This window comes from Ascidiella aspersa, chromosome 3, assembly GCF_963924565.1.
Source record: "Ascidiella aspersa chromosome 3, kaAscAspe10.2, whole genome shotgun sequence".
NCBI lineage: Eukaryota > Metazoa > Chordata > Ascidiacea > Phlebobranchia > Ascidiidae > Ascidiella > Ascidiella aspersa.
This window is the reverse complement of record NC_139449.1, coordinates 26,947,568-26,957,822: the sequence shown is the minus strand read 5'-3', so window position 1 is coordinate 26,957,822 and position 10,255 is coordinate 26,947,568. Positions and strand designations below refer to the sequence as shown.

At 38.6% G+C, this 10,255-nt stretch overlaps 2 protein-coding genes across 2 annotated transcripts in view; both read right to left on the bottom strand.

Moving 5' to 3' along the window:
* Positions 1-292: 292 nt before the first annotated feature.
* Positions 293-3,274, bottom strand: LOC146161245 (neo-calmodulin-like). Its single transcript, XM_083385655.1, has 3 exons — positions 3,004-3,274; positions 1,432-1,692; positions 293-967 (listed from the first exon to the last, which is right to left on the bottom strand). Exons 1-3 carry the CDS (start codon positions 3,115-3,117, stop codon positions 791-793), a joined length of 552 nt encoding a protein of 183 aa, XP_083241781.1. The 5' UTR covers positions 3,118-3,274; the 3' UTR covers positions 293-790.
* Positions 3,275-7,046: 3,772 nt separating this feature from the next.
* Positions 7,047-10,255, bottom strand: part of LOC146161244 (enhancer of mRNA-decapping protein 4-like) — a 30,879-nt gene continuing 27,670 nt past the window's right edge. Inside the window, exons 28-29 of the mRNA XM_083386071.1 lie at positions 9,446-9,609; positions 7,047-8,844 (exon numbers count right to left, since the gene is read on the bottom strand). Coding sequence (XP_083242197.1) covers positions 8,661-8,844; positions 9,446-9,609 — 348 coding nt within the window. The 3' untranslated portion in view covers positions 7,047-8,660. The remainder of the gene's footprint in view (positions 8,845-9,445; positions 9,610-10,255) is intronic.

The following is a 10,255-nucleotide window of genomic DNA, read 5'->3' as shown; positions in this document are numbered from 1 at the left end:
ATCGGTCTGATGGCAGGAATCCTATTGACGGACATGTACTTGAGCTGTTCTAGGCCACATCTGGACAAACTGAGGCCTCTCGCCCGCCAAACAATTTCAACCGACCCGCTCTTTTCTTACTTTTTACGCCAATATAAGCCTTACTCGGTTTTATAATATTTTATTGAATGAATTACCCTTGTAAAGCATTTACATTTGCTGTATGAATTTTTACAAATACAACAGAATTACCAATGTTTAACTTAATTTAAGTCTTATTTCAAAATATCGTAGGTCTTATTACAAATTGTCTCCATTGAATTATTCAAATTGTGTTCATAGTCAATACTAAGTTATTTTACGTCATATTTAACTACAGTAACAAAACTCCTTTAATTTCAGAAAATGTCGGGTGTCCCAACAATTTTAAACCTAAGGGAATATTAAACTTTATTTCACCATATTAATAACTAAACTTGTTTTTATTATAGCGATGATAAGAAGCAAAGACTGTATATAAATAGATAGCAACAAGAAAAAATATAAAACCAAGCAAACAAGCCATGAAATTATGATACAAATTGGCGCATAGATTCATATGAAAATCGCAGAGAAGCGAAATGAGTTTAACCGCTAAAGAAATAACCGTAAAGATATACAACAAAATATTGTATTGACAATTGACAAAAGAAATTGTTTTTTGTTTGTTAAACACTAAGATCTGTGCAATTACCTCGGGTATAGTAAAAACAATCTCAGCGCGTTTGCTATGAGCTGTACAACATGTCTTCACGTAGTTCGCCACACCCGGTCATTGCGCGCAAATTGCAATCACGAACTCCTGAAAGTCGATCACGCCGTCGTGATTGAGATCGGCGTCGGCCATCATCTCGTCCAGTTCGTCATCGCGCGCGTCACGTGACCAAATGCGCAGCATCTTGCGCAGATCTTGCTTGGTGATGAAGCCGTTGTCATGGGGATCGAATTTCTGCTCAAATATGGCAAATATAGTTAGGGAAGTTGCTCTACAACTGAAATTCTAGAGTTTTAAGTTAAAAAAGTCTAAATATTGTAAATGGTATTATCAAATTTTGCGACGTTGCAATTGATATTGGGAGTATTAATCGTTTTGAAAATGTTTAAGGTTTACAAATACTTTACCGTAAGAGACAAGCGTTTTAGGAATTAATATTTCATTTTGTAAATTATTATTAATTGAGTTCATTTGAGAAATTATTAGTTAATTGAGCAAAAATTTCTAGTTAGTTTGTTTCGTTTTTCAATAATCAAAAAGGCAGAAAAAGAAGGTGCACAAAAATATAGAGGCCAATAATGTGTCTACACAAGCATGCCAAGGGTTTAAAAAATTCTTACAGCTTGGCCGCTTGAACATAAGCGTGATATCTACACAAGAACGAAACGAAACTAAAGCAAACAGTTGCCCCATCTCACCTGGTAGGCCGCCCTCAGGTCGTCCAAGGTAAAGTCGCCCGGACATATTAGCTTCACCAAGGCAGCAAAGCAGTCGGGGTCAAGCGCTTTACCGTCGTCGCCGCCCTTCAAGCCTGAAGTGAACTCATCGAGCTCCTTCTGCTTGATTGGCATGCCGAGTCGCTGGAATATGGCCTTGAGTTCTTCGTTTCCAAGCGATCCCTTCTCGTCACTGTCGAAGAGCTCGAACATCCCCTGCACGTCCTTCTTCTTCATCGCAACCTGGTAGGAGGGAGGGTCATTGCTTGTTATCAGCCTCATGCTGCCGCCTTTGTAGGTTTCAGGCCTTGCGGCACTAAGTTATTGGTAATGCGTGTGCGATTCAAATTGGGATCCTTTGACGAAAATATACCAAATTTTAAAACGAGACGATATATGGAAAATATAAGACTAACACCAGAAAATTCTAAACAACTAAACCGAAGCAGTTCTGTGGTTTTAACGTTCTCGCGGCTTCACGTTGCGCTGTCTGCAATGTTGATATTATACTTTTTATGATGTTAACACTTAACAACTAAAACTCAAATGCCTGTAATAAAGTGATCACTTTTGCTGCCTATCTTTTCAGTCATGTCTATTTGTTGTGCAAATTACTGAACATTCTGTTTACAATTTGTAGTTTGATGAGCATTTTCCCTGAGCTCATTTTATCTGCCCTAAAGGGAATCATGGAAACTGCTCGACAAAGTTTACTTTCTCAAGCGGGCAACCGTGAAACTCGCAATGTAAACTTCACTAGATCGGAATAGGTGCATGCCAAAACTGTTAGCGCCTTGCTTCAGGGGACCAAAAATAGGAAATTATATAAAGTGTTATTAACAGTATATTTCAATGCGTTAACAGTGTTTCGCCAACTAAGTTTTCATTTGGTTAAAAATGCGACAAAAACGCCTTTAATTTGTCCGCCGTTCAAAATCTTTCTATTTGTCTGCGTTCTGTTAAAACCCGTCTTGACCTATTGATAAGGTGGCTTATATACTTTCTGAACAAAGTAATTGTTTTTGTGACAAACCCAAACACCATTTAATTTTGTAGTTAACGCTGTTACACAAACCATGCGAAATTGCCAATTTTATGCTCGAACCGAGTTAATGCAAGAGACGTTGACGCAAACGAAGGCAACCTTAACTAGTATCCCGCAAATTATCACGCATCATTTGGCGGCTTCACTCGCAATTTCGCACCGTAATCAGATAATCCGCGACGTTTGAGCAATTTTGTGTGAATCTAATAACTAAATAACACATTGAGTAGTGCAAATTCGTTGTAAGAAAAAAAAAATTTTCTTTCGTCATGTCGAATGTGCGTTCGTAATATAGTCAATTAGTCATACCGTGATATAACAGGTTGTTCAACGTGTCTTACACCGTGTCCGTGATGATCACAGTAAATTACCAGTATAAGTTAAGGTTGATTTTTTACCAATATAGTTTTAAAAATATATTTGTATAAGCAACACACCACCATACGAGCCCGTAGAAATTAGTCATGCAGCTCAATAGTTATCATAACAAACACAATTCCTTAACTTACCTGCTTTTGGTTTGCTTTATCAGCTTTCACTTTTACAGGGTCCATTCCTTGGAAGGAAGTCGAAGCGTACACGTCTTGCGAATTGAAGCGGACTGCAACCGACAGCATAGCCATGGCTTTTATTTGTCTCTGTTACTTCAATTCACCAGAAAGTCGTGACGACCAGAGTTCGAGTATCGCTAACGAAAAACACGAAGCCGAGTTAATTTGCAACGGCTCGAGGCTGTACTACGTTAGAAGTTTCTAGAAAGTATACGAGAGTGGTTATTGAGAGCACTCTTGTACGTGAAGGCAACTGGCGTAACACTATCACGGGTCTCCGTTTTTATATACAGCCACTTGCAGCACTTCGGGGGGGATTTATTTCTGGTTACAGTTCCCGGAAGAAAAATGTCCGATAGCAATTTTGGGCGAAAGGAAATTTCCACATTCGGACATATGCAAGTAGAAAAGACGAAAGTCCATTTTGGCACGACACTATGGCTAGCAATCACCCATTTATGCTAGATCACATGAAAAATTGCGATAGCGCCACGATAAAACGTTTTTTCAAAACAAAAATTCCACCATATTTATTTTTTTATGCTGAATCACGGCTAACTTTCAAGCTGTCAAAATCCACTTATGTCCAAGGTGGTTACCGCCAAACCGGTGTTCCAGAGCGGCTTATATAGGTACACGGCAACGGTGTCTACGTGACAAATCGGGGGCGACGTATTTGCAAACTCAAAGCGAACCAACAAAGCAATGATTTACCAGTAGGCAGGGCCATTTGCGAGGTGTGATACTTCATCGCAGCGCAATGGCATTGGATTATCAGGGGGAGTTGTGTTAAGTTGTTGTACACGTAACCAACTTTCCAAAGTCCTTGGCCGGCGTGTTTGCCTTTTAACAAAGCAGATGGCCTGTCCGCCTCACGGGCGTTCTGGACGGTTTGTTTGTAATCGCTTTGTGTGTCTTTTGCTGAATCACGTACGCACTAGCACTAGAGGGAGCCAAAAGAAATGATGTATCAAGGTTTAACAGGTCAACTTTCATTATAACTTGTAAAAAGGTGAATCATTTTGTTCTGGTTGCCAAACTTGTGCAATATAAGGTCCTTTTTAGGAACAGGAATCGAACATATTTGGTGCCAATTATATCTAAACACTTACACCGATTTAGTTTGTATTTTTCTAAATATAGGCTAATAATATCCAAAATGGAATAGATCATTTCCTGCTATAATCAACTGCAATAAAACTAAATATATTTAAAATAATTTGCAAAATTTAACAAGTAGCTTTTTTATGTTTCACCGCGGAGTTTCTTGATGAAGGCGTTTTATTGCTTTGTCAAAATGTTAAAATGTCTTGACCTAAATTAAATCAAACAGATGCGCGGTGGTTTTATTTCATTCACACACCGCAGTTATTTGCGCAATTGACTCTTGACGATATGAAGTGTTGACAAATTGCAAACAAACTCTTTTATTAAAAAAAAGTTATACTGCGGCGTACGATTCGATCAAGTAAAGTAAGAATGTTTTTAAATTACGTTGATTTTCGTATCAGGAAATTTATTCGAAAGAGTAAAAAAAGTTTTTTCTTAATTTTTTAAACATGACGCAACAGTCTAACGAAACTCTTGAATAGTAAATCACGATCTAGAAGAATGGTAATAGTAAGTTTTATGCGTTAGCCAAGTTATGTTTTCGGCCTATATGGTTCTGGAGTGTTTTCGTACAGAAAAGGCAATAGCTAATTGAATTTTTAGCATGTTGTTTTACGCACAAAAATTTTCCAACTATATACATGTGCAGTTGAAAAAGGAAAACGGGCTGCATAAAAATAAAAATTAGGTCATAAGGGTCGCTTGATGACAAAGCAGTTTTTTCAACAAACCAGATTGATGTTTAAAGTCCACTTCTGGTTCTAATGAAAACATTAATAATTAAAGCGAGGCCACTTGACAAGTGGATTGGATAAATACCGAGTTTCGCTATGACGGAAAAACCCAACGACTTAAAACTGAAAATTTTAATATTAGGTCCTTCGGGTATTTCAGGGCCGCCCCAAAAGGCCTGGTGTAATAGAATTGAACATTCCTCTCTCTCCACTTTGCTAACCGGGGAAGTCAGAAGAGTTTAATAAATTACATTTAAAGGAAAGTATTTGTTGCTATTTCGAGTGGTCCTGAATAAACAATGTGCACACTTTATTTAAAAGATTAATCCAATGCCTTTGGCGAACGAATAATTTAGCTTTATGTGTAGAGCTCCAGCAAAAAACTTTCTTAAGTTTACAATTTGTGAGATTTTGATTTTTGTTCATCACGAGTGTGGGGCGCAGCCACAATAAAATAGTATTTATTGCAAATAAACAAGCAAACGACAAACAGTACTTACATATACTTGCAATATACGTACCATAATTATCTCCAACGTATACGTACGCGATCTGACTCCAGAAGTGAACAGTATATGCATTATGCAACTGCTGGTTTTTGGTATAAAATGAAATCTCTTATATACTTTATACAACATGGCGTTAATTAAATTTCATAACAATGCGGTTTTGCCACAGTGGCGTAGCCAGCCGAAAATTTTTTGGGGGGCAAAAAAGTTTGAGCTTTTTGTTTAGCGTTTGTCATTGTATTTACCGCCGTAACGAACACAATAACAATGTTAGCAAACCGTTTCGATCAGCAACTGACTTGGTGTTAAGGCAATACTCTATTTCCAAGAAAACCATTCAAACAGCAAGAACTGACTTTTAAGTAGTAAAACTACATTAATGTAGAACAAATGCAATGTTAACTACGTTTGTGACGTAACAGTGCATGACAATTGAAGGTACGGCATGCCTGTAATCGACTGTTGTGGTACTGCTCACAAATGCTAAAAAACAAAGTATTAAGAGTAAAATATTTCTAAATTTTTTGGGGGGGGCATGGCCCCTTAGGCCCCCCCCTGGCTACGCCTATGTTCTGCCACGCAACGAAAAACAGGAAATTCTAAGCAATTTGCGAAACACGAGTATAGCAATATGTCGATAGTTTGATGAATTCACACAGGCTGGTGTCATGACGTCACAATCCAAGAGACTGTTTCAATTGAATGACCGGAGTTTCAACCCGGTAACAATATGGAGCGCACACCGCTACAAGAGCAATCCAGGAATCTCTAAACCTAATGTCACCGGCACAATTTTGCTGTTTTTTGTGCGTTCACATGCAGCCAAACTTGGTAAGTTTAGCAGGTTAACGTCCCGCTCTATCAGGTACTATTTACCTCCGTGATATAACGTGCTGTTAGATTGGCACGCGAAAATATCTAATCAACACACCTAAAAAAGGTCTGAAAAAAACCTAAAAGTAAGCTAACTATTGAAACAAATTTACCAACTATTTTTGAAAACCTTCTATATGACGAATTTTATTCTGTGGGGCAAAGCAACACATAAAAGTAAAGGTGACAAAATCTAAGCCATTTAAAAAAAACAGGACAGAATTCTATAACAGACATGTGTGAAACAAAAGAAGTATTTTACGAATTAGCTGCCCAATCACGAACTTTGGCCACCAGCAACTAATATTTAACGTAACCTAGCTTTGCCCTGATTTTCGTTTTTATAAATAGGCAGAAATGATTTCCCACAAATTTTTTGCGAATAATTTAAATAATAATTAATGAGTCACGTGAATTCAATTTTTTTATAAGTTGGTTTGTCGATTGTCGACAAGAACGACAATTGTCGTTTAGAACCGATCTTAATTAGTTGTCAAAATGGCAACCGATAATAAACATGAACCATTTTTTACCCTATTTCTAGTTCTGGTAACATTCCTTGGCGAGGTCTTTTGCGACTCGTTTTAAGGACTTATATATTTTTTTTATTTTTCCTGTATTATGGACGTCGTTCATTTTTCCTGTAGCGCTCTTCAATATTAAATAAACTATTGCATTCCAATATACTGTATCTAACGTTGTATCTCTTAGTGCTGCCTTTTTCTTGCTCTTAATCCAACTGAGCAGACGATAAAAAACACAAGTAGATTTGGAAACGAAATGTTTTGAAATTGAAACCTCGGTGCTCTCAACTGAAATGAAAATAACCAAGAAATTGCGCCACGCAATATACCAACATGGGGCGGCGGCATTCAGAAGAAAGAAGTTGAATTGGGCGTTCGGGGGTAAAGTCGAAAAAATACCCACGTCAATGGTGACCAGGGTATTTCTGAAGACCTTTATGTTAGACTTCGGACCAACCCGGATCAAATGCAAATACAATGTTTAGGTTTGCCGGTGTCAGGAGAGTTTCAAATCAGCACGCCTTTTTAGAACTAACATTGCGCAAGGCGACTTTTGTCTCGGTAGATCGGCAAATACTGACAACGCCAACCGATTATTGGTTCGATCAACAGTAAGGATATTATAGTTCACAAAGCATCGATCACACGAAGCTGGACTTTAAATGCTGAAAAAACCCAATCACGTTTTTATTTTTATATATTTCCCAGTAACCGATTTCTTTACGTCGTAGTTGAAACGTTTTGCGTTCAACGTAAAAAGTTTACCTTAAAATGTCTGGTGGACCTTTTCGTGTCGCTTTGAAAATAACAGGGCGTGCGTGGAAAAAATAATTTGTGCGGACTGTCCTTTCGATAGGCCGAAACACGACTGTCGTTCAATCCGACCCAGCCTTTTGCGTATTTGCTCTAAGGGCAGGCATCGGGAGACCGGTCATACGTTACGTGGCGGCATCGTGACCAAACCAACTTAAGGGAGTTTCTTGTACGCAAAGTACCGCTTACGCTAATACAAAAATGCGGGGAACGTTTTGTTGTGTGGCAAATTGAACGCGGCACCAAAGATGCTTTAAGCATGATTCAATTAACTTTATGGCCTGCTAAGTTGAGACATAAATGCCAGCTCCTCGAATCGTTTGCGCGGCTATACTTCAAAAACTGGTTAGCCTTGCGGTTGTAACATTTATCTTCGTGCACTTTTGCGTGGCGAAAAAGGTCGCTAGCTGTCATCATTGTTTAGCCATTTGGGATTTTTAAAACAACTGAGCCTCGTTTTGTGAAAACTTTAACGAAATTGTACTAAGTGTAGTTAAGTAACTAGAAAAAGGATACAGATATAATTGAATCGCATTTACAGCGAAGAGTGTTTACCGTTAAATACGTAAGCAAAATGCGCGACACAATTTTGCGTAATAAAATCTAACCTAAAAGTCAAGAAGAGTGTAAGTCGATATTGAGATGCACAGTCCGAAACAGAAATACACTTCGGTGTTTCGACTCTGCATCGTAAAAACACGCCGGGCACTGTGTGGTGACGCGAAGGGACTTACAACAAAAAGAACAAGCGCTCGGTTCAAACCTAACTAAAGGCAAAAATCTGACATACTGTTCGGGGCCGAGAGCGGTTTGTAAATAGTTGGAATGCTTTTTTAGGCTTTTGGCAAAGCGCGATCGCCAAAACAAAAAAAACGCCTGCTGCCAACAGTTTGCTAAGTGTGAGCGCCAAGCATCGGGATAACGAAAGTATTGTTTATCGTCGACAAGCGCAAAATCGTCCGTTTCAAGCAACTCAACAACAGTTTTTCCGGGTACCCTCGTAACCACGTCTCAGCCGACCCATTTAGGGGGAAAAATGGAACACCAGGAGGCTACTTGACGAGGGACTGGGCGGCCATGGCCAGCATCTTGAGGTCTTTGCCCAGCGACGGGTTCTCGAGTGGTCCCTGAGCGCAGGTCTGCAACTTCTGCACTAGAGCACTCAACACGCTGTGCATGTATTCCTGAGTGACCTGGTGACGCCGATCCAAGTTCATAACCGCCTCTTGTAGGTATCTGCACGAAAAAGCGAACGTTAAAAGTCGTTATTTTAGTAATCGCTTGATTTAAAAAAAAATCGTTTAAAATTTATATTTTTTGTAGAGTAAATCGACCTTTTCGGCTTTGAGAATGATTATCAAGCTACATTACAGATCCGTGAGTAGTGTACCTAAGTATATTTTTTTCGAAAAGGTAAACCTAAAACGTGAAACAATAAAATATATAAAAAACACAGCAAAGCGCTAAAAAGCAAAAGGTAAAATAAACAATTTTGCTTAAAAACGCAAAAATGGTGACAGAATTTAAGGTAGTAACCCAAACTTCAGAAATTACTACACATGGAGAATTTGACGATCTATTTGTCCAGCAAATGTCCTTTTTCACAAAATCTGTTTTTACAAAAAAAAACAAGATTCACAAATCTGTTTTTACAAAAAAAAGTTTATTTCATCTTTTAGCTTTTTATACGCAACCCCTCCTACCACTATTAAACTGTTCTCATTTTGATAAAGAGTTTGCATCGTTTTATAGATAAACACGGGTGTAGCAAAGCTATACAATATACATAAATCATATCCTGTACGGATTGTCGTCAGCGTAGCGAACATCCACTCACTTAAGTTTGACTTCGGTCTTGGTGGTGAGGTCACTAGAGAGCTGCTGGATGAGGGAGAGCAGGATGGGTTGCTGTAGGGGGCAGGGGGAAACCCCGAACACCACGGCGGGGTCTACCGTCTCGCACACGTACATAACAAGGTTGAGGTCGGACGCGGTGAGGGCCTGTATATGGAGAGAAACGAATTATAAAAATGGTCACTTGCTGCGCATAACGAACTGACATATAAGGTAGTTTTATCGTGTCGAAAACTAGAAAGCGTGCAACGCAGGTTGTGAAAGATTGAAAAATTAGCATTTCTGTAAAAAGGAAAAAAGTGGCACTGTAACATTAATTACACCACACACCTTCCATTTAAAATCTAACCTATAGACGACCAATTTGCTTGACAGTCACCAAATGACAGCATCGCGTGGTAAAATTACCGAAATGCCTTTTATATAGTAAATATATATATATATATACTTAAAAGACTTACTAAAATAGTTTCGACACACACGACAGACCAAAGTCTCATATTTTCCTTATTCACGAATTAGGTCATTCATTGCGCATTGAATTTACATTACCGGACAAAAGCTAACAATGACGTAGCGTAGTTCATATTTAGGCGGTCAAAAGGAGCTGATACACAAAACAGTTTTTTAACACACAGGGAAATGGAGATATTTTGCACTAGCGTTCTTGCGTTTAAGCAGAACATGAAGGTGTCCAAATAAATTAAATGCTTAAATATACTACTTGACAGCCTGTATAAGCCACAAAAATGGGCCGCGGGCATACCAAAACTATATTACCCTCTGTTAGTGT